This window comes from Camelus dromedarius, chromosome 12 (genome assembly GCF_036321535.1).
Source record: "Camelus dromedarius isolate mCamDro1 chromosome 12, mCamDro1.pat, whole genome shotgun sequence".
In the NCBI taxonomy this organism is placed as follows: domain Eukaryota; kingdom Metazoa; phylum Chordata; class Mammalia; order Artiodactyla; family Camelidae; genus Camelus; species Camelus dromedarius.
In genome coordinates this window covers 6,891,729-6,914,717 of record NC_087447.1, presented here as the reverse complement: position 1 = coordinate 6,914,717, position 22,989 = coordinate 6,891,729, and the positions used below count along the sequence as shown (strand labels likewise).

The 22,989-nt window shown below is 54.8% G+C and overlaps 6 protein-coding genes across 11 annotated transcripts in view; 3 read left to right on the top strand and 3 right to left on the bottom strand.

Moving 5' to 3' along the window:
* The first annotated feature begins 64 nt into the window (after window positions 1-64).
* TM7SF2 (transmembrane 7 superfamily member 2) lies at window positions 65-4,586 on the top strand. The gene is made up of 10 exons (XM_031448048.2): window positions 65-323; window positions 746-942; window positions 1,058-1,112; window positions 1,439-1,633; window positions 1,713-1,816; window positions 3,047-3,166; window positions 3,256-3,424; window positions 3,608-3,688; window positions 3,773-3,895; window positions 4,190-4,586. The coding sequence occupies exons 1-10, from the start codon at window positions 272-274 to the stop codon at window positions 4,348-4,350; spliced, it is 1,257 nt and encodes a 418-aa protein (XP_031303908.1). The 5' UTR covers window positions 65-271; the 3' UTR covers window positions 4,351-4,586.
* A 135-nt stretch (window positions 4,587-4,721) lies between these two features.
* On the bottom strand, window positions 4,722-6,116 carry ZNHIT2 (zinc finger HIT-type containing 2). Its single transcript, XM_031448049.2, has one exon. The coding sequence runs from the start codon at window positions 5,965-5,967 to the stop codon at window positions 4,768-4,770; it is 1,200 nt and encodes a 399-aa protein (XP_031303909.1). The 5' UTR covers window positions 5,968-6,116; the 3' UTR covers window positions 4,722-4,767.
* A 2,104-nt stretch (window positions 6,117-8,220) lies between these two features.
* On the bottom strand, window positions 8,221-9,773 carry FAU (FAU ubiquitin like and ribosomal protein S30 fusion). The gene is made up of 5 exons (XM_010996017.3): window positions 9,627-9,773; window positions 9,287-9,369; window positions 9,056-9,200; window positions 8,545-8,600; window positions 8,221-8,394 (listed from the first exon to the last, which is right to left on the bottom strand). The coding sequence occupies exons 2-5, from the start codon at window positions 9,359-9,361 to the stop codon at window positions 8,269-8,271; spliced, it is 402 nt and encodes a 133-aa protein (XP_010994319.1). The 5' UTR covers window positions 9,362-9,369; window positions 9,627-9,773; the 3' UTR covers window positions 8,221-8,268.
* Window positions 9,774-9,821: 48 nt separating this feature from the next.
* Window positions 9,822-13,600, top strand: MRPL49 (mitochondrial ribosomal protein L49). The gene is made up of 4 exons (XM_010996016.3): window positions 9,822-9,974; window positions 10,990-11,140; window positions 11,964-12,088; window positions 12,198-13,600. The coding sequence occupies exons 1-4, from the start codon at window positions 9,897-9,899 to the stop codon at window positions 12,342-12,344; spliced, it is 501 nt and encodes a 166-aa protein (XP_010994318.1). The 5' UTR covers window positions 9,822-9,896; the 3' UTR covers window positions 12,345-13,600.
* SYVN1 (synoviolin 1) lies at window positions 13,503-19,736 on the bottom strand. Of its 4 annotated transcripts, none has more exons than XM_031448043.2 (15): window positions 19,604-19,736; window positions 19,288-19,380; window positions 19,045-19,197; window positions 18,858-18,906; window positions 18,335-18,438; window positions 17,547-17,673; window positions 17,346-17,445; window positions 17,203-17,268; window positions 16,992-17,108; window positions 16,742-16,905; window positions 16,316-16,444; window positions 16,065-16,220; window positions 15,792-15,978; window positions 14,797-14,948; window positions 13,503-14,720 (listed from the first exon to the last, which is right to left on the bottom strand). In XM_031448043.2, exons 1-15 carry the CDS (start codon window positions 19,733-19,735, stop codon window positions 14,614-14,616), a joined length of 1,836 nt encoding a protein of 611 aa, XP_031303903.1. In that variant the 5' UTR covers window position 19,736; the 3' UTR covers window positions 13,503-14,613. The 4 variants fall into 4 exon arrangements, with proteins under 4 accessions (XP_031303903.1, XP_031303904.2, XP_064348211.1 ...); XM_031448044.2 differs by having other exon boundaries at window positions 16,065-16,217; XM_064492141.1 differs by lacking the exons at window positions 13,503-14,720; window positions 14,797-14,948 and having other exon boundaries at window positions 15,798-15,978; window positions 16,704-16,905.
* SPDYC (speedy/RINGO cell cycle regulator family member C) overlaps window positions 19,348-22,989 on the top strand; it is a 37,572-nt gene continuing 33,930 nt past the window's right edge. For 2 of the 3 annotated variants that reach the window (XM_064492149.1, XM_064492143.1), the window contains exon 1: window positions 20,824-20,962. The gene's annotated coding sequence lies outside the window, so the exon portion shown is untranslated. Of the gene's footprint in view, window positions 19,484-20,823; window positions 20,963-22,989 lie in introns of those variants that run through there. The other variant, XM_064492144.1, reaches the window with a different exon arrangement.

Here is a 22,989-nt window from a genome sequence, read left to right as displayed (position 1 = left end):
GAGACTACCCAGGCGGCTGGCGCTCGCGTTGGTCTCTCCCCGAGAGCCGATTGGCTGACCTGCTGGGCCCAGAATGGGCTGGGGGCGGGTCCATTTAAAGACCTGGGGACAAAAGCGGTCGCTGTATGAGCTCGGTGTCGAGACAGGTGCAAGCCCAGCAGGGCATGATCCTCCGTGTTACCGAGCCCATCTCCTGGGGAAATGGGGTGGGCTGTGTTTCCTTGACGGATTTTTGTGATTCCCCCACCCTCCCCACGGCGGAGCGAAGACAATGGCACCTCTTCAGGGCTCCCGGGCCCCGACGGAATTCGGAGGACCCCTGGGTAATGGGGCAGATAAAGGGGGACTTGCGGCCAGAGGCTTGGTGAGGGAGAACTGGAGGGGTGAGCTACGAGTGAGGATGGGGGCAGGATCTGAGGATGAAAGGCTTTGAGAGGTATCCAGAGGCAGAGGGATTTAGGGGTTTGGGGAGGAGAGTCTGGAGAAGGGGCTGAGGAGGAACCAGTTTTGGGGGATTCAGAGCAGGGGATTTGTGGATTGGAAGACTGGGCGGACTAAGGGGAGCAGGAGCAGAGTCTTCGAGAGTACCTGGGGGCGGTGACCAAGACAGAAATCAGAGAAGGGGGCTGAAGGCTGAGAACGGGATATGGAAGACGGTGATGGGGCCCTGTATATGACCGGGCGTCTGTGGGGGTCCGGGAGAGTTGGAGAGCGGACGTCCCACGCGATCGGTCCCCTTCCCCAGGCGCTGCGGCTCTGATGCTGCTGCTCCCTGCCACCATGTTCCACCTGCTACTGGTAGCCCGCTCGGGCTCGGCGCGCCTCCTGGGCCCACCCCCCTACCTGCCGGGACTCGAGGCGCTGTGGAGCCCGTGGGCGCTGTTGCTGTGTCTTACCTGGCTCGGCCTGCAGGCGGCGCTCTACCTTTTGCCGGCGCGCAAGGTGGGGACTATGCTCGCTGACACGCGGGGGAGGCTGGGGGAGGCGGGCGGAGGGAGGGTGTTCCGCGAGCCTGAAGGTACCCTCGACCCTTACCAGAGCCCCGTTGTGCCCACAGGTGGCCGAGGGGCAAGAATTGAAGGACAAGAGTCGACTGCGCTACCCCATTAACGGTGCCTGGGGGCTGGTTCCTTGCGCTGGAGTTGGGTGGATGGGGGTGGAGCCCCAGGCCTGATGGGGGGGGGGGTCCACGGAGACCCCAAGCTCTATTTTGCGCCTCTTTTCTGCCCAGGACAGACATAGGGGATTCCGCTGGCTCTCTCCACACCCCGCGTCCCTCCTCCCCTCCTACAGCATTTGCTGCTACTCTGCACCGGAGAAGTGGCTGGGGTGACCCTCTGAAAGCCAAAGTGTCAGCCTAATGGCTTGGGGCAAAGTCTGCGACCTCCCTGGGGTGGAGGGGCATAATTTCCAGTACTCACTGTGTGCTGCGGTTCAGGTTTCCAGGCCTTGGTGCTGACAGCCTTGTTGCTCGGCCTGGGGATGTCAGCCGGGCTGCCCCTGGGAGCGCTCTCAGAAATGCTCCTGCCCTTGGCATTTGCGGCCACCCTCATCGCCTTCATCTTCAGCCTCCTTCTCTATCTGAAGTCTCTGGTAGTCCCTGCTTTTGCCCTGGCACCAGGGGGAAACTCAGGTGAGAGGAGTCCCAGTACGGTGTGGATAGAAGCAGATGGGGCTGTTTGCTTTCACCTTCACCCTCCATTATTCTCCAGGAAATCCCATCTACGACTTTTTCCTGGGACGGGAGCTCAACCCACGCATCTGTTCCTTTGACTTCAAATACTTCTGCGAACTGCGGCCCGGCCTCATCGGCTGGGTATGCTGAGCACAGCTAAATAGGCCTCCAGCCAGGAGGAGGGGTGGGATGGGTGAGCACTGCCTGGGCAGGGCAGGGCAGGGCCGATATTGTGCAGATGTAAATCATTAATCATTCATTCCACAAATCTTTGTTGAGTCCGCCATGTGCCCTAAGCTTTACTCTAGGTACTGGGAAACAAACAAAAAAATTAAAGGAAAGAAAGAAACAGATCTCTGTCTTCATGAAGCCTACATTCTAGTGTGAAAGACAGACCAAAAATAAATAAACATCCTGGGTCAGGGGATGCTAAATGCTATGGAGAAGAACAAAACTGGAAGTCAGGAAAGCAGGCGCAATGTTAACTAAAGCAGTCAAGCACAAGATCTATTTCAAGATGAGAAAGTGATCCTCTGCTGCCTGCTGGTCACAGCGGTGCAGAACTTCAAATTGATCACTGGGTTTAGCAACTTATCCATCACTGATGGCCTTGACAACATGCCAACTGTGGGTTTTGGTTATAATCACCTGTACTGGACTGTCGTCAAGATTTCCTGAAGGGTGTCCTGGTCCAGGTCCCTGTCACCCTGGAAATGACCTCATCCAGAGTCAGGAGAGCTGAGTGCCCATCATGGCACTGAATCCTGGCCTTTGAGGCTATTTCCTCATGTATGACATGGGCTAAAGTAAGAGCTTCCTCCCCAGGTTATTGTGAGGATCAGAAGTGATAACCTTAATGACAGCACTGAGCCCAGTGCTGGCAGAATGGGGGTGCTCAGCACAGGCTGGCTGCCAGCTCATCGTGATCGAGCACTTACTATGTGCCAAACATGAGCTTAGTGCTTCACACACACTGTTGGTGAGTCCTAAGTCCCATGAGGCAGGTCCATGATTATGTCCATTTTCCACATGGAGGTGGGGAGAGTAGGCTTTAGAGAGGGTAAGCAACTTGCCCAGGTGGCGAAGCTGAGATTCAAAACCAGGTCTGTTTTAACTCTCAAGCCTGAAAGCATCCAGCTGCTCCCTGTGTTGCTCTCCCAAAGGGAACACTACAGGACAAGGCAAGAGAGGACAGGCGGGGAGCGCCTCAGGAGGCGATCCATTGAGCCACTCAACAAAGGGTTGGAGAGCTAGTGATGGACAGCTGAGAGAAGGGGGAGAGGCTGGCCGCTGCCCCATCCAGGTGCTTCCACCTCTGTGGGGACAGGCTGGGGATAGACTACTCTGTCTCACCCTCCACCTAACCCCCAGGTCCTCATCAACTTGGCCTTGATGATGCAGGAAGCAGAACTTCGGGGGAGTCCTTCGCTGGCCATGTGGCTGGTCAATGGCTTCCAGCTACTATATGTGGGTGATGCCCTTTGGCATGAGGTGAGGCTGGACTGGGCAAGGGAGGCAGGGGTGGGTGCCTGAGGATCTCGTGGAGACTAAGCCAGTGTGTCTGGGTCCTGTCCCTGCAGGAGGCTGTCCTCACCACCATGGACATCATACATGACGGGTTTGGCTTCATGCTGGCCTTTGGGGACCTGGCCTGGGTACCCTTCACCTATAGCCTGCAGGCCCAGTTCCTGCTGTACCACCCACAGCCGCTCGGGTTGCCCATGGCCTCAGTCATCTGCCTCATCAATGGTCAGTCAGGATGGGGTTCATTCACTCAATGTTCAGCACCCACTCGGTAGATGCTAAGCCTCAGATGCTTCTTCAAAGCCAGGGGCTGGGTCCTGGGTCCCCAGGCCTACTGAGTCCGGGCTGTGGGTAGATGGTCAGGGTCAGATAGAAGGTCCCTAACCACCTGCTCACACTTTCCCCCAGCTGTAGGTTACTACATCTTCCGTGGAGCCAATTCCCAGAAAAACACCTTCCGAAAGAATCCTTCTGATCCCAGAGTGGCTGGTGAGCTGGCTTTCCGGGTGCTGTGAGATGGGGCAGCTGACTTCGGGGGGGGGGTCCCCCATCCCACTCTCTCTCTTTCCCTAGACCTTGAGACCATCTCTACAGCCACAGGGCGACAGCTGCTGGTGTCCGGGTGGTGGGGTATGGTCCGTCATCCCAACTACCTTGGAGACCTCATCATGGCTCTGGCCTGGTCCTTGCCCTGCGGTGAGTGGCCTGGGTGGGCACAGGGCAGGAGCTACAAGGGGCAGCAGCTGAGTGGCGAGCACAGGATGCCCAGTCTGGGTATGGAATGGAGAACAGGGAGGCATCCCAGTGGAGAGAGTAGTAAGGGATCTAGGGATGGAGTTAGGGTGTGGCTGGGACAGACCTCATTGCCAGCACCCCCTGTAGACCTTAGACCTTTCACCATTGAGCCCTGATGCCCCTGTGAGCCATTAGCTGTGGAAACCCTTGTGAACTGGGGGCTGGCTGAGTGATCGGAAACCCCTTTCCCCACAGGGGTGTCCCACTTGTTGCCCTACTTCTACCTCCTCTACTTCACTGCGCTGCTGGTGCACCGTGAGGCCCGAGACGAACAGCAGTGTCTGCAGAAGTACGGCCTGGCCTGGCACGAATACTGCCGGCGTGTGCCTTACCGAATTATGCCCTACATCTACTGAAGCTGCTCCACGAAGCTCAGGTCGGGGCACGCACCCACCCGTCGGCCAGCACACCCAGCATCAAGAGCCTGGACACACCCGGGGCTCAAGGGCCTACACCCTATCCTGCCCCGAGCTCCAACAGGCAGGGATGAGCAGCCTCAGGCAGTTGTTGGAACAAGGGGAAAATGAAGCCTGTGCCTCAAAATGGAGTGGAGGGGCTGCTCTTTCTCCTTGGATAAATGTCTGGAACCCTTGGGGTTGCTTCTCTCCCTTTCTGGGGCCAGGCTGTCAGCCCCGATCACGTAGAAGCTGAGAGGTGGTTTGCTCTGAGGACCCACCAAGAGTCTAGGGGTGGGTGAACCAGCTGTCATTCAGAAACGGGCACTGGCGACAGGACAGACCAGTCACACCTTTATTACTGACAAGGTCTCCAGTTCAGCCGGGGAGTTCCTCAATGAGAGTCCTCCGGGCAGGTGGCAGGGGGCCTCCCCAAAGCTGCTCCAGCTCCCCAGTGAGGGCTGCCACTTCCTCGGCTGCCACAGTATGTGCTCGGTGGGCCCTGGCGCAGTCTAGAGCCAGGGGTGTGAGGGCTACCTCATTTTCGTTGGTCCAAGCCAGCAGGAACTGGCACTTCTTTCGGGCCCGGTAGAGGCGTTCTCGCTCTTCGGTGGCCACGGCTTGTTTTCGGGCCCGGCCCAGGGTCCGCGCCAGGTCCCCCAGTGCTGCTAGCGTGTAGCCTTTCTGGTTGGCCGGGCCCTCACCCAGTAGGATGCGGGCGGCCTCGCACATGGCACCCCGTGTGCCCAAGGGCCCAGGTGGATGCTCGCCTGCTTCTAGAACGTGGACTGCGGCCTGCAGGGCTTCCTCAACAGTGGTGAAGACTTGCTGAGCGCCTAGGGCTCCAGAAACGCCAAGCAGCGTGGCACAGAAGTCGGAGAGCAGCGCCTCGTCGCCGCCATGATACAGGGCAAGAGTGTGTGCATAGGCGAACAGCACGTTGGGTAGCTGGAAGCGCACGAGCGGCGATGCCCGGCCACCGCTCAGGCTGGCCAGCGTGGGGATCCGGGTGGGCACGGCGGGGGCGATGGGCCCAAAGACGTCTCTGAGAACCAGCTTGGCCGCCCCGGGCTCATCCTTTACGGGTTCCGGCGGCGTCCTCGCGGAGTCGGGCTCCAGCTCCTCAGCGTCAGGGCCCGGGGTATCACCCAGCTCCTCCAGAAGCCGCGGCTGGGCCCCGCAACGCCACCACCATGGCCGCCACGGGGGCAGCAGCCGTCCGGCCTCCCCTCGGCTCAGCAGCCGCTGGAAGGCCGCCTTCTCGGCCGGCGCGAGCCGCTCCCAGAGTCCTGAGAGGGCGCCGGGCACCGGGCTAGGCCTGAGGCCCGCGTCTTCGGTGTCGTCCTCGGTCTCGCGTTGTTGACGCAGCCGGCGTAGGGCGCTGGCCAGGCGGCTGGGCGAGGCGCTGCGGCCACGCAGCTCTCCCAGCACCTGGTCACGGTAGAAGTCTTCGGCGCAGGTGCCATGAGCCCGGTAGCAGCGCAGCGAGCAGTAGGGCACATTACAGCGAGGACAGGTGTAGCGTGCTGGCTGGGTCTCCCCCGCCGGGCAGAATCCACACGGCCCGGTCGGCTCCATGGCAACTGGCGCCGAACGCCGCACGCCCTCCGCGAACGCACACCCGCCGTAAGTCCGACACTTCCGGCGCTTCTTGGCTATTTCCGCATCTTTGGGGCCTACCTAGCGCTTAGTCAACGCTCTCCGAAGACTCTCGGCACTTTCCGCCCGTACTCGGACGCCAAGCCCCGCCCTTCTCGAGCCTCCCTTGGGCAGGCGCAGGAGCCGGTGGTGACGTACTTGCTAGGTCCTGGGCTCAGGTGGAGCCCCGCCCCGCGCGGTGCGAGACCTAGGAAAAGTGAGTTGCCGTCCGTCCAGCTCGCCCTCTAGTGGCTGCCTTTTTCGCACTATAAAGTATTGTGGCGGAAATCAATCATTGTAAAGCACCTACTCTGGGCCACTAACTGAGCCAAGCCCAAATGAGAGAAGGCATCCCTGCGCTGGAGCGGCAGCAATTTGACCAGGGGACACAAAGGGAAGAGTGGAAGGAAGGCCGAGTGGGGTACCTAACCTACACTGGGTGTGTGTTGGCATTTCCCCTTTTCAGAAGAAAGCAAAATTCACAAATCCGAGTTCCTGCTTGATTTCCCCACCCAACTTTAAAGTTCAAATGCTACACTAGGCACCGAAAATACACTGAAAAGCAGAGATGGGGAATCTGTCCTAACAGAGCTTCCAGTCTGGTAGAGTGGAGGTGATGATCCACCCACAAACTGTGCCAAACGCTGTGAAGCCTTGATCCATGGCTTGTAAGATATGGCTCGTTGGTTCCTTACCTCATTCATATCCAGTCCCACCTCTCTGGTCAGTTCTGCCTTCAAAATAGCTTGTCTTTATCTCAACGTGGATCACATATTCCCTACCAAGACGTGGATGGATTTGATGAATCTGCTCATTTTCGCATCCCCTCCATCAGTAATGGTCTGAACTATTTGTTCCTCACCTTAACTGGTTTCCTAGTTTTCTTGCCAGCCCTCCAGGAGTCAGCCAGAGAAAATATTAGGTCATACGTTAGATCACATCAGGTCCTGCTTAAAACCCTTCCTGGAACTTGGTGACCCTACATTGCACTTGGACTCCAACTTCCCTCCATGTCTGACAAGACCCTGTAGGATCTGCCACATACCTTTGCATACAGTCCTCTTGGCTGGAACTCTCACCATCTCACCACTTGATGGGCTCCTGTTTCATCCCGTCTTCAGAGACCTTCCCTAGGATACTCTGAGTATCACTCTCCATCCCCACCCCCTTTCATTGCAGCACCCTGCTTACTTCAAGGCTATAGCACTTGTAAATATTTAGTTAACTTGCTTTCCCCACAAGAATCTAAACTCATAAAAGGGATAGGGGCGAGTATCTTTCAGGAAAGATCACTACAGAAGACAAAAATAGCCAATATATTTGTGCACTTTCTATATGGCAGGTGCTGATCTAAGCACTTTATATCCTTTAATCCTCCCAGCAACTCTCAAGAGATGATAGCAGATTAGTTAGCTCAAGGTCAGACAGCCAGTAAATAAATGGGAGCAAGGATCCAAACTCAAGTCTGTTCAAGTCTAGAGCCCAAGGTCTTTACCCCATACTATGCTCTATTCCAAGAACCAGCAGTTTCAAAAACTTTAGCAAAATGAATGGGTATGCATGTGTTGCTAGGAGGGAACTTCAATCAGCCATAGAGAACTCCACTTCTGGGAACACTGAAACAAGCAACTGACCAACCTCCCTGTGATTAGGTTAGCAAGGCCAGTCAGGCAATCAGAACAAGATCACTGCAGTACCAATGTAATTGGTCAATACCTTCTAAAGCTGTGGCAGACCAGATTCCTGGTCTGGACTCCACTAATGCCATAGCTGGTCCCAAGCTAAGGGAAATGGCCAAACTGGCTTTCCCTGATAGATCTTCTATCTACAGTCTCCTCCCCTTTAGTGCTGCCTCCATAAAACCTTTCCCACTACAATGACTCCTACTATTTTCTCTGTTTAAAAGAATAAGAATAAAAAGAAGAAATATTTGGAGGATAATTACCAAGTTATTTGGAATTGGAATTTTCCCCAACTCTACATCGGAAGAGCTGGCATCTGTGGTTACCAATTTGCACAAGAAGATCTTTGGTGTAGGTTACCACCTTTCCACCTCCTGCCCCCACACCCCTGCCAGGAGCCGCTGACTCTGGACACTGCCAAGAAACCAAACTGAGGCCTCACTGTTCATACCACCAGCCCTAGAAGCCCTATCACTCCTGAGGTCCTGTAAATGAAGATGAAACAATGAGATGATAGGGCTAAGTGGCTTTATTAGAGAAAGCCAGGATTACAATGGACTTAAGAGTTGGCATTGGGGCCCTTCTTCTTGCCAAAGGTGGGCACAACATTGACAAAGCGCCGGTTGTACTGCATACGTCTCTTGGCCCGGCCTGTCTTCTTCTTCTTTTTCTCTTGTTTGGCCACCTGGGAAAAGGGAAGGACATCAGACCCAGATTGCCTCTTTCATGCCTTATCGCCAGGGAGGGAGAAAGCAAACAGGGCAAGAGCCAAGGGTTTTGGCTTAGCTGTGCCAGGAAAAAAAATCCAAACACCACCACTAATGCTCTCATTTACCTTGGGAGTCTGACCTCTTACTTTCCCAGCACGGGCCAAGGAACCATGGACTTTACCTGCGGTGGAAAAGGACAGCAAGCCATTAGAACAAGATGGCCCTACCTAGCAGAATCCTTTCCCCCTCAACTCAAACTTTAAAGGCAAGATGGGCCCAACAGGGAATAAAAACAAAGTTGCAGAGATTTGACCTCTGACAAAGAATGTCTAGTCTGGCACATTCTGGGGTTCTACTTCAGAATTTTCCAGCTTCTGACTTGAAACAAGAACTAAAGAGTGCACTGGCGATATGGTCTGACCTCCTGACTTTAGTGAGGAAACTGGGACACAGGAAAGGGTCTATCTAGTAAGTAACTGAAATAGAACAGCACTCTGGCTCGGTTTCCCATGGACCTCTGAAGAGTTCTTCTGAGTAAGATAAACAGGAAGAACCACCCTGAGTAAGGGCACTTAACTCCACACCCTACACTAATAAGTTTATAAGCAGTTCAAAGGATAGTCCTCCCCAACTCACCTCCAAGCATGCGGCCGGCTACTTCCAGAGTGCTCAGGGCCTCCACCCCACACTGGCCCAGAGTAGCCTCATCCTCTAGGGGGGTGCCTGCCAGAAGCACGACTTGATCTTCTGGAGCGATGCCCTCCAACGAGGCTACATGAGCCTTCAAGGAAAAACAAGGTTCATCAGCGTTCCCATGGAGAAAGAGGTTGAAAAAAACAGACCCTAGGGAGCATCACAGAGCCTTACCTTGATCTGGGCGACCGTCTCCTGGCCGGTCACCTCGAGAGTGTGTAGCTCCTGGGCGCGGACAAAGAGCTGCATTTTGGGGACTGAAAAGAAACCAACCAACCAGGCTTGTAAAAGAAATACTCTGGGAGAAAGGGGATCAGGAATGGGTGGCGGGCCGGGGACAACTGTAGGTGGCCTCGGAGTCTCACGTGGGTAAGGCCGAGCCGGCCAGAGAAGTCCGATGGGGACCGGCCCGGCCCACAGAACAGGCTCTCTTCCTCTGTTCTTCACACGCCCTCCAACCTCGAGCTCAGCCTGCTATTAAGCCCTCCGGCTCCGGCCATGGCCCATATCTTACCTGAACCGTGGCCACCACTGCCGCTACCGCAAAGATGGAGTCGAGAAAGAGGAAGGAGCGAGAACGCAAACGTCCTCTCCGTCTGCGGCGTGCTACGTCACTACTGAGCGACCTCCTAGGCCTCGGAATTTTGTGCCGCCTACGGCCGCCCTGGCCCCGCCTCTTTATGCTTTACGCAGGCGCTCTCTCGGTCCCAGGCAGTGCGAACAGGAAGGGGTGGGGCCAGGCGGGTTGCGCTCGCAGAAAGCTAGTGTGCGGGAGCAGTTCAATATGGCAGCTACCATATTCCGGGCTGTGCTACGGGGCTCGAGAACCGGCGTCCTGCCGGACAGCGGGCTACGGCGGCTGGTAAGAGCGCTGAGCCTGGAGCTGAGGGCAGAGGGCTGGGTGTGACCTCAGTGTTATTTCTTGTTACCATAAAAGCCGCGTCCCTTACTAAGGGGGCGCTTTTCTGGAGCTCAGATTCAAGATTTGAGAGGGAAAGTGGGAGGGCCTGGAGCGGGCCTGGGACTGTGAGGCTTGGAATATGATTGGAGGACAACCCAGGTTGGACAGAAATGGGAGGGGCTGCACATCGAATCTCGCTGCCTAGGTTTTTGAAGGGGTGATCTTTTCAGATGGTTGCGGGGGGGCGGGGGGCCCCAGATCATTGGCGACACTTCTGGGAACCTAGCGTTCATGATAGACAGGCCACTTTATCTTTCTTCTCATTCTTGTTCTAACTCTGAGACCTATCAGGAGTCTAGGGTGTTAGTTGGGAGAAGAATGGGAGGTCAGACTGCGGAATGTGACCTTAGGTAGATTGCTTATTAATTTCTTAATCTTTCTTGGATGTAAAAAGGAGGGGGGTGTGATAAAATACCTAACTTGTCGGATTGTTAGAATTAAATAAAGCAATACCTGTAAGCACTCACTACAGTTCCTGGTGGTGTCTATATGAGGCTGAAACGTTCCAGGTAAGGGAAGGTCACATCTGATGACTGTGAGTGGGAAATTATCACTATTGCTGAAAGTGCCTAATCCAGAACTAGCATATTTCAGTAGAAACTTTAAAATACTGAAAAATGCTATATTGGTCAGACTTAGAGTTACTCAGATTTTCAGATGTATACTCATACTTCTCATTTGAGTCCCACAGAAATCCTAAGACAGGCAGGCCCTTCTGAATTCTGAACTTCTTTTTCATTCCCACCTGTACTTGGCACTCTGGCAAAGTGAAGTCTGGTGCCTACCTCCGGCCTTTTACTTATGCCGTTCTCTTTCCCTGTAATGTTTCCTTTTTCTACTTAAAATTCTGCCTGTTCTAAGGTGGGTGGGCTGATGAAGAGATGGGGGCGTTTTTTGTTTCTGTTTCTTGCCTTAGAGCCAGACCCAGGAACCTCCTGATTATCGCAGCTTTGTGGAGTCTGTGGATGAATACCATTTTGTGGAGCGCCTGTTACCCCCCACCAGCATCCCACAGCCCCCAAAGCATGAACATTATCCCACTCCTAGTGGCTGGCAGCCACCCAGAGGTGAGCTGGGTGATGGAAATGGCTTGAAGGCTGCAGGGAAACATCCCCCTCCCTAGTAGTCTGCCCTTTTTGAGACTCTCAACTCCTCAGTGGGTTCAGGACTTGTGTTGAGATTTCTCAGAACTAGCATATGTCTTATGTTCAAGGAAAGGTCCAGGAATGGAGCCCTGTTTTACTAGGACCCATCCATCTACACTATTGGGATGAGGTCTTCCCATGTGGGAAAAGTGAAGCATAGAGAAAAGACCCAAGCACTTGGAACTGCCTCATCCCTGCCCCCGGAGCCATAATTGATAACACTGCTTGGGAGTTTGGTAGTTCTGGGTCCAAATTTGACTTTGCTATCCATTTGCCAGTAAGATTGAATTAGTCACCTAGCTTCTCCCAAACTCAGTTCCAGTAAAATGGAGATACTCTGCTCAGCACATAAAGCACATTGTGTAGAGCCCAGCCCATGGTAGGTATTCAGTGCTTACAAATCCCCATCCCTTTGCGCTAGAGATTGATTTTAGCTTCCCTGACCCAGTGGAGAGGAGCAAGGATTGGCCCCAGAGGTGGATACAAAGATCCAGGGAGGCAAAGCCCTGACTTCATTTCTTCTTGAGCACTGAGCACCTTCTGGTGCAAAGCCCTATGCTGGGTCTTGGGGTACCAGGGTAAACAAGCTGGTCCTGGCTCTAAATTTAGGGGAAGAGCAGGTCTCCTAATCTGAAGTCTGGGGTGGCTTTGCCATTTGGGTGGACTGACCTCTACACACCTGGACTGAGGTGAGTGAGACAAATCTAAGGAACATGGGACTTATCACCTTCACTCCTTGTCACAGACCTCCCACCCAACTTGCCCTACTTTGTGCGGCGCTCTCGGATGCATAACATCCCTGTCTACAAGGACATCACGCATGGCAACCGTCAGATGACTGTAATCCGGAAGGTGGAGGGGGACATTTGGGTAAGAGGGTGGGTAGTTCAGGGTCCAGTTCTGACCCTATCAGGGCTGAAAGGGTGGGAGCCCTCTAGAGGGGAAGGTCTGACCAGGCCTGATTGTCATCTTTCCTTAGGCCCTGCAGAAGGATGTGGAAGATTTCCTGAGCCCACTTCTGGGGAAGACACCTGTCACCCAGGTCAATGAGGTGACAGGTACCCTTCGGGTCAAGGGCTACTTTGATCAGCAGCTCAAAGCCTGGCTCCTGGAAAAGGGCTTCTGAAGCCCAGCTGAACATCTTGCAAGACAGCATTCCCCTCAGACTGGAGTCCTGGGGATCTCAAGAGGAGGGAGGTGGGTGTTGGAGCAACTAGGACAGGGGGTGCAGAGACCGGGGCTGAGGGCTTTGGAGCCGGCCTTGCTTGCATAAAGGAGGAAATGTGACTGCATAGATGCCAGCACTGGGAGAGGGCTGTCTAACCCAGGGGACCCACCAGGCACAGCCAAGCTAGTGGGGGGCATTAATTGCTGCACCACCACCACCACCACATGCACACTTTGGTGTAGTCCTGCCTTCCTTTCATTGGAGCTCCTTAGACTCAGCATTTCAATTTTAGAGGCTGTTGACTGCTCCTCTGGTGGAAGCAATAGCCGAACCCAGTTTATGGGAGGGTAGCAGAGGGCAGACCTGTTGGGCACATTCCTTCATTGGCCCTCAGACCCTCACTGCTGCAAAAATCCCTGAACCCTTGCTCTAGGTCAGACCTTGCTTGGTAGAGGCTACAGCAAACACAAGATGACTCAGACGTGGGTCCTGCACGTCTTCAGTTCCAAGTGCAGTGCTGGGCATGGCAGCCCCTGGGCTTGTTGCTTCTACCCATGGAGAGGTTGAAAGGCCAGTCATCTCTATTCCATTCCAGACTGGAGTGGGGCCTGACTGGGTTTCCAGCTCCAGGAAGCTAAGTGATTAGCTTTAGCTGGCCTGCCCACAAGAGGGTGCTTGAGAGCTAGCAGCCCAGCACAGGGCCATCCTTCCCAGCTTGCTGACCTAGTATCAAGGCTGGACAGGGTGGTTGCAGGCAGGAAAAAATGTCCTTTTGTCTGTGCCATCCCATTCCACCCCAGCCTAGGAACCGTCATACTTGCCCCATCCTTGGAGTCTCAAGGGCCAAAGGCCTGAGTTCCCATCCTACCTTAGCATCAAACTGGCTAGAAGGGGGTTCAGAGCCTGACTCCCCTAAGCAGGGTACTTAATCTTTCTGGGGTTCAGTTTCTTAATATGTAAAATGGGTGTATCTTCCTAATACCATAATATTCAAGTGTCCCCAAGGACAGTGCTGGCTTGTATAAATAAACCCTCACTCCTGGAGATTCCAGGCCACTCTCAAGTTTACAGCCTGAGTCAGGAAAAGGAGCTGGCACACTGATTCTACCACACCAGTTTCACCAGTCAGTAATGCAAGTTTTTATTTGGCTGTATATACAATTTAAGCTATTAAAATTTGTACAATATTTACAAATTAAATAATCGTCTCAAAACTGTCTCCAGCAACTCCTGTAACACAAAACCAAGGGAGAAAAGACGGGCAGGCAAGGCCTCAGCTCCTGTGGTCCCTACCTGGCCCAGAGCCTTTTCTAAACTGGAAAGGCCAGGAGTTCGGCACTGCTGCTCCCTGTTTCTGGGGTCAAGCATTCAAATTCAAAATTTAAGCCAAAAGACAATAGCAAGGAATTCTTCTAAACTCAAGAAAAGTTCTGTAAGTTAAGAAGTGGCCTTCTGTAGGTGCCAGGGCTTGCAATGGTTCAGCAGCAGACACACGAGCCCTCAGCCTGGAGTGCGGCTGCACAGTGGCTGCTGGGCAAGACCAGGGACAATCTCACCTCCGACAAACTGCAGGGAGAGAAGGGCCTGGGGGTGGAGGGGCAGAGCAGGGCCCCTTGGTGCTGCCCACCTGCTCCTCCGCCCCCGGGCACTCCTTTCCCTGAGTTGTGTGGTTACCAGTAAGACATGGAAATGCCACAGGGCACAAGGGGCACAGCCACCACCACAAAGGGCAACTGGGGACTATAAGGTAAGAGAAAGACATTGGTTTTGGTGGGTGGGCCAGGAAGCAAATTCCTAGCCTACCTCCAGCCCCTTGAGTCCACAGTTGGGAACAGGAGCTAATACTGTTCGGCACTGCAGCGTGACTCCACACACAAGCAGGGCTCAGAGGGGCTCCCCATTCTCCCAAAAAGTAGGGGGTCAGAAAGCTTCTCAGAGGCTGCCCCTTTCTGCCTTCATGGCCCCAGCAGAACATAGGGCTGAAGGGTTGGAGAAGGCGGCTGGAACTGACCCAAGATCCCCATGGCTGCCCAGGACTGTAAGGGCTGGAGTCAGCTGGGGCCTCAGGCCTCTTTCCACTTGGTCTAGGGGGTGCCACCTCCTCTGTCTCAGAGCTGGGGGTTACTACTCCCTGGTGCAGACTTAGGGAGCTGGCACTTGGTGGCAGGACGTGTTCCAGCAAGGGCTGCTCAAGAGAGTGAGGGCAGGAGCCAGGACTGGGGCAGTGTCAGTGGGCAACAGGGGACTCCAGCTTTTGTAGGCGACGGCGACGGAGCTCTGCTGCATCAGGCTCCCCGTCCTCAGGCAGCTCCTCAGTGCCCACTGACTCAGGAGCTGAGAACAGAAAGGTCCAGAAGTGGAACCTGGAAAAGTCCCCTGCCATACCCCACTGCAGGGTGACCGCAACTACCTGGAGGCTTTTCAGGTTCAGGGGCTGGTGGGGAGGCTCCTGGGGACGGGGTGGTGGCCTCAGAGCTGGGGATGCTGGTGGACGAGGCAGCAGTGGCAGCTGTAGGGGCAGTCTCCTCAGTGGGGTTGGCTGAGGTGGCAGGCCTGGGGGGCCTAGGAAGAGAAGGGACAAGAGGAGGGCCTTGGCATCCTGGCATGACTGGACAGACTCTGCCCTTGGTGAGCCTTGCAGGATGGAGTACAGCACTGTTGTGCCTCTGCCCCAGTGACCAGCAGGCAAATAAACACATGTATGAATACTTGCTATCTATAGATGGATTGTAAACCACTTATAGGCAGGGCCTGTTGGCCTTGTTCACCATTACACTGTAGAGTCTCCACTGTGAGATGCCAGGCACCTTACAGGGTATCAACTCAACTAAGACAGTCCACTGAATAAAACACAAAGCACACAAGTCTCAGACTCAAGCTCCCCTCCAAGCCTGTGCTGTGACTGCTGGGTGCCAGGCACTTTGCACACGTCACCTATGAACAGGAATTAGTACTCTATTCAAATAAGGTAGTGAAGGTCACAAAGCAAGTGAGTGATGGGGCCAGGACTTGAACTCGGATCAGGCTGGCTCTAAGTGACTTTACTTGCTATCTTACTAGATCGGGGCAGTGATTCCCAAAGTGTCATCCTGTGTCAGAGGGTGCACGAGATAAAAGTACTGAGAACTACGAGTCATTTGACTTTAGAAAAACATAAAGGAAAAAGATTCAAAGTCAGCTCTCTAATAAACACCACTCCTCCTTAGGTGCAGATTGCCCTTCTGCAGTGGGAGAATAAAAAAGCACAGGAACACTGACACCTTGGCTGTACCTACAGATAGGATGCCTGGATCAACAGATGTCATAGGGTGGCAGAAGAGAAAAAGGCCAAGAACCACTGCCAGGGGCCTTCTCTTGGCAGCTCCACACCCCCATTGCCCACCCTAGGCCCCTGTGCAGACGTACCCCAGGGAGGCAAGCACGGTGAGGTACTGGTTGATCTGCAGCATAGCGGCATCCAGCAGCGTGTGGATGTTGCGCAGGCTCTGTAGGCGAGCCTCCAGGTGCTGCCGCTCATGGCCTTCCAGAGCCCGCAGCTCCTCCGGGGTCAGCCCAGCAAAGCCGGCAGGAGGCACAGGCATTGGGGGGAAGGCTGGAGAGAGGGAGAGGCTCAGCCTGGGTTGCCTGGGCCTGACACCCCCCACCTCCCAAAAGAACCTCGAGAGTGGCCCAGCTTACCAAAGGGTGGAGGCAGGGGCATGCCCATCCAGGGAGGAGGGAAGGGGAAGCCTGGGGCGGGGCCGGCTTCAGGGGTGGAGGCAGAGCCAGGTGCCGGGGTAGAGGCAGCAGAAGCAGCTGTGGTTGTGGCTGCTCCACTGGGCCGAGAAAGGGCTGCTGAAGAGCAAGAACAGGAAGTCAGTAAGTGTTGAGAGGCCTCTGCTTCCATCCCTCCCACCCCCTGGGGCCGGCACAATACCCAAAAGGCTCACCTGTGCTGGTGGACGGAGGGGCCACTGCCTCTCCTGAGCTGGGGGGAGGTGGAACAGGAGGAAAGGGGCCCATGGGGGGCCACAGCGGGAACATGCCTGGAGGAAAGGGAGGCAGGAGGCCCTGGGGGACTGCAGAGGGAGGACAGGGGGTGGTGAGAAAAGGTCCAAACTGAGTTAGATCCAAATCATAGGCAAGGGACTAGTTGATGGGGCTCGGGCCTCCTCCCGCAGGCCCTCTCTGAGCTCAGCACTCACCACACATGACTGCAATCATCTGTCTCTTCCAGTGACATCCCCCACCCACCCCCCGGCAGATTGAGCTTCTAGAAGGCAGGGACTCTGATTCACCTCAGTATTTCCCATACCCAGCCCAGGGCAAGTACTCAACAGTGTTGTGCTGGATGGCCAAATGAGGGGGCCACTCACAGTTGGGGGGCTGGGGCAGGAGTGGTGGGGGGTGGGGAGCCTGTGGTGGCCCCTGATCTGCAGGTTCAGGGGGCGGTGGTGACTGGGTTGGCAGCGATGCCCGGAGGACGTCCATACGGCAGGTGGGGCAGGTCTGCTGCCGCTGGAACCAGGAGCGCAGGCAGCTGGGGGCCAAGACCAGGCAATGCTTAGCAGGTCTGCCTTCCAGAGCCTCTCCTCTGACATGCAGGCTCCTCAGGGCATCTCCCACCTGGTATGGAAAATGTGGTTGCAGGGCAGTCTCTTGGCACCAGTCACCATCTCTTCTCGGCAGATGATGCAGACGTTGTCCATTGCCTGGAGTTCCTCTGGGGTGGCATCTGGATACCTGGTTAGGACAGGCCGAGGACACGTCGAGACCAGAGCTGAAGGCAGGGCACTGGGGCAGAGCCTGGGAGAGCAGCTAGGACAGGCCCACTTACAGTGTGTTCATGTTGCGGATGGCTCGGCGAGACATAATGGCGTCTGTCACAGCTTTCTTGAACTGCCTGAAAGGACAGTTTCAGTAGAAGCAGGGAGAGGTAGGGGAGGAGTCAGAGGTGTGGCAGGGCAGGACTAGGCTCACCTCATGGCCAGGTACATAGGCCGGATGGCAAAGAGAGGGAAAGTGTGCACCTTGATCATGATGGTCATGAAAGCCATGTACAGCAGAACCTTGATGAAGCCTGTGGGGCAGGGGATGCAGAAAGCAGCAGGTCATAGGACCTGGTAGGACCTGGGGCTGGGGACACTGGTCCAGGTCAGGAGAGGCCCAGGCTCCTCTCACCTGTAAAGAGCTCCGTGTAGAGCATGTACACGGCCTTATTGTCCCAAGGATTCTCACTCTGGAGGTCCACGGAGTGCAGCACGTACTTGATGAAAATGGTGAGCACCATAGTCATCAGGATGGCGTACTGGAGGGAGGGGGTGGGATGGGAGGACATGAGAACGCAGCCCGCTTGCTCCAGCCACACTCTGGGGTCCCCAGGCCTGTGCACAGCAGAGTGCAGTGGTACAAGCACAGGCTGGGACACAGCCCAGGTACTGCTAGGTTTTTCACTCACTAGCTGGTGTGACGTTCAGCCACACACTGACCTCTCTGAACCTCAGTTTGCTTGTCAGAATTAACTGTTCCTTTATAACAGTGTTGCTTTGATGATTTTAAAAGAGATATAGGTCAAGTGCTCATCCCAGGGCCTGGCACACAGTAAGCACTCAACAAACGTGAGCTGTTGCCAATGAACACGTTCTTTCTCTGCCAGGGACACACCTCCCCAGCTGTCCATCAAGCTAATTCCTTCTGTCCATCAATAGCCATCTCCTCTGGCAGCAACTTCCAGGAAGCCTTCCCTGAGGTCAGGGCCCCTCCTCCACACACGCTTCTTTCTATGCCTGCCTACTGTCCTAGCAGTGAGTGTGTAGAGGGCAGGGGCTGGGGCTGACTGATGGCTGCTCCTTGGTGGCCCACATGGGGCTGGCCACAGAGCAGGTACTCGGTAAAGGTTTGCTGAGTTATTCAAGGCACATGCAGTGCCACCTCAGGCTTGTCCTCCCAACCTCCCAAGCCAATTTTACCTCAAAGCCAAACACCAGCTGCACAGAGGCCCCACGGGTCAGGATGCTGTGATAGGCATGGCTGACGAAGAGGAAGTCCAGGATACCCAGGAGGAACATAAGGGCTGTGGGGACCCCCCCAAATGGGAGGTTGGTGGGGGTCAGCCCAGGGCCTGACAGCCACTTCCTGCTCTAAGGCAGCTCCCACCCTCAAGCCCACCATGGCCCCAGCCATCTAGTCAGGTGGGCACACTCCATTGAACCCGGCCCCCTGGGAACTCCAGTTCTGCCTAGGGGCGGCCCAAGCTCCAGGTGAGGAGGCAAAGAGCTAAGGGGCCAGGCAGTTGAGAAGCCCTGGCGTGGAACAGGGCAGAGACGATGCAAATTAACTTCCTAAATTATCTTTCCTGTACAGCTGCGGGCTGAGGGGCAGCCTGTGCTCTACGGTACAGGTCCATGGTTAGTGACTTTTCAGGTTCCAGTCCTTCAAGGTGCCTCTTCTCCCTCCAGCTCCCTCCTTTCCACTCCCATGGGTCTCACTCACAGACAATGCGGCAGTGAAAGAGCCAAGAGATATTGGGGCTGCGTTCCATCTGAGGTAGAGCAGAGAGGGAGCCCATCAGGAAGGCTGGGGATCACCCCTTATCCCCAACCCAGCCTTCACCCCACAAGCCAGCGCACTAGCCATTCCGGCCACTCCATGTGCTCCAGAGAACCCTGACCCAACTCACAAAGTCCACACGATCCTCAGCCAGCCAGTGAAAACATTTGAGGAAGAGGAGGAGAGTGAAGAGCGCAACAAAGCGGGGGCTGAAGTCGTCCCGAAACACCGTGAAGGCCAGACAAGTCTCAGTGACAGCATACCAGGAACGTTCCAGAAGATGCTGGCATGGGGGGCAAGGAACGATGTGGAACTCAGACGTTCTGCTTGCCCAGCTTCCTACCCCTCACCTTTGGGGCCAGGAACATCTTACCTCCATCTCTGCTGCCCTCAGCTGCCCAAAGAACACCTTGCCCATCACCTTGCCCAAGAGGAAGACAAGGACGAAAGCCTGGATGTACAGGACCTAGGAGTGAGGAGAGGCTATGGTCTGAGGTCGCTTTCTGCTTTGCTCTGCCTGGGGCTCATCATTCAGGAACCTCTCCACATCCCCATCACAATTTACTCAGGTAAGACTGGCAGCTACCTCACTTTTCTCCTACTTACCTGACCTCTAGCCCCACCCCTGTCTCAAGCAGACTCCTCCTTCCCTCCCAGGGAGTTCCTCCCTCCCTGAGCCCTGAACTCACTGCCATGCTGGGGCTAGACTTGGTCAAGTACACCACAGTGGGGTAGAACTGGTGCTTGAGGTAGTAGGCATGAGCCACCACAGCCCCGGTCAGCGCCAGGCTGGCCGCCATCATCACGGCGGTGCGGAACATTGCCCTGGCCTGGGGACCTGCATGAGGAAAGCAAAGAACTGTGTGATGCCCATACTGTGCAAACAGCACAGCGCCTGAAACGCAGTGTTAATAAACGGAAAGAAAAGCAAACCTCACTTCATCCTCACCATCACCGCATCAAGAATAGCATATGCTCCCCATTTTACAAATAAGACCGAGACTCAAAGGGGTTAAGTGATCACACTGACGCAAAGCTTGGAGCCTGGGTCAGTCTGGTTTCAAATCTAGGGCTCTTTCCACGCGGCCTGCCAAACCGCCGCCTCTAGGGAAGAATGAGGAAAGGCAGCAGTGTGGGAGGAGGAGGGAACTGCTCCCACTGACCCTAAAGTGATGTGACGGAGTGGGATGCAAACGCAGAAATCTCCAGAAGCGGGAACGTGCTGCCTGGACTGGGAGAAGCTAAGGCGCTGGGGGGCGCAGCCGGGCAGGCGACAGCGCCGGTGACAGCTCTCCCAGGGTGGGCAGCTCCGACGCGCGCCCCGCGGGAGAGGGCGGGGAACGTCAACCTGGAACCCTGGCACCCGTCAACCCCCGGGGCAGTGTCAACTAGGGACACCGGACAAACGGCCGACCACCCAGGATGCAGGAGCGGGTCGGAGAGGGACCCGGGTCGCCCCCGAGGCTACGCACTTAAAAGCGCCAGGAGCTGCGAGCGTCGCAGGCGGGGCCCAGCCTGTAGAAGAGCGGCCGCGCGGGCGCCTGTCTATCGCCAGCTGACAGGCCAAAAGCGGGCAGCGGGGCTAAGGGGGCACGCCGACCCTGGAGACCTCAAGGGAAAAGGTCCAAGTCCTGACTCCAACCGCAATCCGGGCCCGACCCCGGCCCACTCACCAGGAGCCCAGCGCCGCTAGCCCGCTCAATCCCCGAGATTGCGGAGGCGGCTCCGGTTAACAACACTCCCCACCCCCTGCGAACCGGAACTTCGGGGGTGAGACACCTCACTTCCGGCGGAGGCGGGGCTGTGGGTCCTACCAAGTGCACCCTTCCCTTGCCAGCACAGCGCGCTCTCTGTGGTGCCGGGAGCGGTAGTTCCACCACCCATCTGGGGTTCGTGCCCACGGCTAGAGCAACAGATGCGAGAGGTCTGAGCGGACGACAGCTACCCCGAGAGGATTACAGTCCCCCTACTTGTTAGTCACAGATGGTATCGTCTTCGCCGCGGCGTGGACTCAACCTAGCTGAGACATCCCGCTCCCAAAGTGGCTGGTAGGTGGGGCTTCGTGCGGGCCGTACCATTTGGAGGGGGGAGTATGCAAGGGACGGACTTACAGACATAAGAGAAATAAAATGTGTTAGAAATTCATTACAAGGGGGTTCACAACAGTTCGACAAATAAGATGCTTTCTAAGAGAACTGGATTTACAAAAGAAAATTTTGTCTCCTTGATCACCCCTAAATAGTGTGGGAGTGAGTTGGGTCCCCGTGGCTGCTACTGATTGGTAGAAATAGAGTTACGCGGACCAATAAGAAAAAGAAAGGAAATTTGCTGGCCTATAGGAAGAGAATAACAGGTGAGCGGTTGCTAGGGGCGGAAAGTAGCGTTGCCTAGGATCTAACCCACGTGCCAGAGAGTAGGGAAGGCTCAATCTGTGGGTGGATGCTTAGAGTCAGCTCCGGGGAACGTTTGCTGCGCAGCGAAAGGGAGGTGTGCCTGGGACTGAGGAGAAGACAGACCTTTAATTCTGGCTAATCTTGGGATAAGAGTGTTTTATGCAAAGGAATTGAGTTCAACGCCACTTCTCCGCACCCCACCGCAAGCCTACAGCTTTGCTGTCTTTGTATCATTCAGTCTTGGGCCGGAGCTTGGGCTGTGCTGCTTCAGTCTGTCTCGCTTGCAGCCAACCCGTTCATTGACAGGATGGAGTTAATGCACCCACTTTGTGCCTTTCGTTTTCCTCCGTCATCTCATTTAATCATCAGTCATTGAAATGTATGAGCTAGGCGATACTATACTAATTTTATGCGTGGGACGGTTGAAGTTCAGAGATTTAACAAGTCCTGGGATTGGCATTGGGTCTGTCTGACTCTAAATTCCCGTACTGTTAGCCTCAGCCACCCTTACCACCACCTGTTGACCTGAACTGGCAGGACCAGTTTAGCTTGTAATCTGTCACTAAGTTGGCTCTCCTATAAGGCCGTCTATGACTTTCTAGTGACTACATCCAGTGGCCAGCTTTCACTTCTTGCCTGACTCAACTTCTTCTTAAAAGTCTCCTCCCTGATCTTCTGTGATCTCACATGCCTCTGCTTTTTCCCCTAGCCATGCACCTGCCCTTCCTTTTATTTAAATGTGTTGTCCACATTGTTCCCTTCTGAACGCTTTTCTTGAATGGTGCTCTCTGCTCCTATGGTTTCAATACTCCCACTCAGTTGTTGATGACTCCCATGTCAGGTCTTCAGCTGGGATCTCTCCTGCTTTTTAAAACAATTCAGTGTCCCTAGTCCTCCGCTCCAACCCTAGTCCAGAAACCTGGGCATCACACTCACCTTCTCCCTCTCCATCTGCCCCCACATCCAAACTGGTAATTAAGTCATTTATTCAATTGTCTACAAATATGTATCCCATGACACCTGTTCTAGTAATTTAGAATGTCAGTGAACAAAGCAAAGGTCTTTTTGCCTTTGTGGTGACAATAAACAGTATACACAACATAAGTGCATTATCTAGTATGTTAGAAGGTACTAAGTGCTGTAGGGGAAAAGTAGAACAGAACAAAGGGGACCAAGAGTGTGGTGGGGTGCTCGAAGCAGTTTGCAGTATCAACAAGAAAGTGACATTTGACCAAACAACTGAAGGAGGTGAGGGCATGAGACAAGTGGATGTCTGGGTAAAGAGTTGGAGCTAGGTAAGGGTGAACTGGTCTTGGTTTGTTGGAGGAGGTCAGTGTGGCTGGAATAGAAATAGCAAAAGAGTGAGTAGTAGGAAAGATGGTTTTGGCCATTACAGGGACTTTGACTTTTACTCAGTGACACGAGGAGTCATTGGAGGGTGCTGAGTAGAGGCTCCAGCTCCTGTGTTATAGGATGTAGTGGGGCAGGGGGCAAGGATGGGAGCAGGGGGCTTAGTTAGGAAGCTGTTGCAGTACATTGGGTAAGATATAAAGTCCTATTTAGTCTACATCCTGAATGTCTCTAGGATTCATTCTTTCTTGTCCATCTTCATCTCCTGGTCCTAGTTCAGACCATCATCATCATCTCATGCCTAGGCAAATGCAACAGTCACCTAACTTAAT

What these genes read in the sequence shown, in the direction of transcription:
- FAU (XM_010996017.3), bottom strand. Translation starts at nt 9,361, where the DNA reads ATGCAGCTCTTTGTCCGCGCCCAGGAGCTACACACTCTCGAGGTGACC. An exon ending in AGACGGTCGCCCAGATCAAG is followed by an intron (nt 9,201 to 9,286) that starts GTAAGGCTCTGT and finishes TTTTCCTTGAAG; the next exon opens with GCTCATGTAGCCTCGTTGGA. An exon ending in AGCCGGCCGCATGCTTGGAG is followed by an intron (nt 8,601 to 9,055) that starts GTGAGTTGGGGA and finishes TTTCCACCGCAG; the next exon opens with GTAAAGTCCATGGTTCCTTG.
- MRPL49 (XM_010996016.3), top strand. Translation starts at nt 9,897, where the DNA reads ATGGCAGCTACCATATTCCGGGCTGTGCTACGGGGCTCGAGAACCGGC. An exon ending in ACAGCGGGCTACGGCGGCTG is followed by an intron (nt 9,975 to 10,989) that starts GTAAGAGCGCTG and finishes TTCTTGCCTTAG; the next exon opens with AGCCAGACCCAGGAACCTCC. An exon ending in TGGCTGGCAGCCACCCAGAG is followed by an intron (nt 11,141 to 11,963) that starts GTGAGCTGGGTG and finishes TCCTTGTCACAG; the next exon opens with ACCTCCCACCCAACTTGCCC.
- ZNHIT2 (XM_031448049.2), bottom strand. Translation starts at nt 5,967, where the DNA reads ATGGAGCCGACCGGGCCGTGTGGATTCTGCCCGGCGGGGGAGACCCAG.
- SYVN1 (XM_031448043.2), bottom strand. Translation starts at nt 19,735, where the DNA reads ATGTTCCGCACCGCCGTGATGATGGCGGCCAGCCTGGCGCTGACCGGG. An exon ending in AGTCTAGCCCCAGCATGGCA is followed by an intron (nt 19,381 to 19,603) that starts GTGAGTTCAGGG and finishes CCTCACTCCTAG; the next exon opens with GTCCTGTACATCCAGGCTTT. An exon ending in CTTTCACTGCCGCATTGTCT is followed by an intron (nt 18,439 to 18,857) that starts GTGAGTGAGACC and finishes GGGTCCCCACAG; the next exon opens with CCCTTATGTTCCTCCTGGGT.
- TM7SF2 (XM_031448048.2), top strand. Translation starts at nt 272, where the DNA reads ATGGCACCTCTTCAGGGCTCCCGGGCCCCGACGGAATTCGGAGGACCC. An exon ending in ACCTTTTGCCGGCGCGCAAG is followed by an intron (nt 943 to 1,057) that starts GTGGGGACTATG and finishes TTGTGCCCACAG; the next exon opens with GTGGCCGAGGGGCAAGAATT. An exon ending in TTCTGATCCCAGAGTGGCTG is followed by an intron (nt 3,689 to 3,772) that starts GTGAGCTGGCTT and finishes CTCTTTCCCTAG; the next exon opens with ACCTTGAGACCATCTCTACA.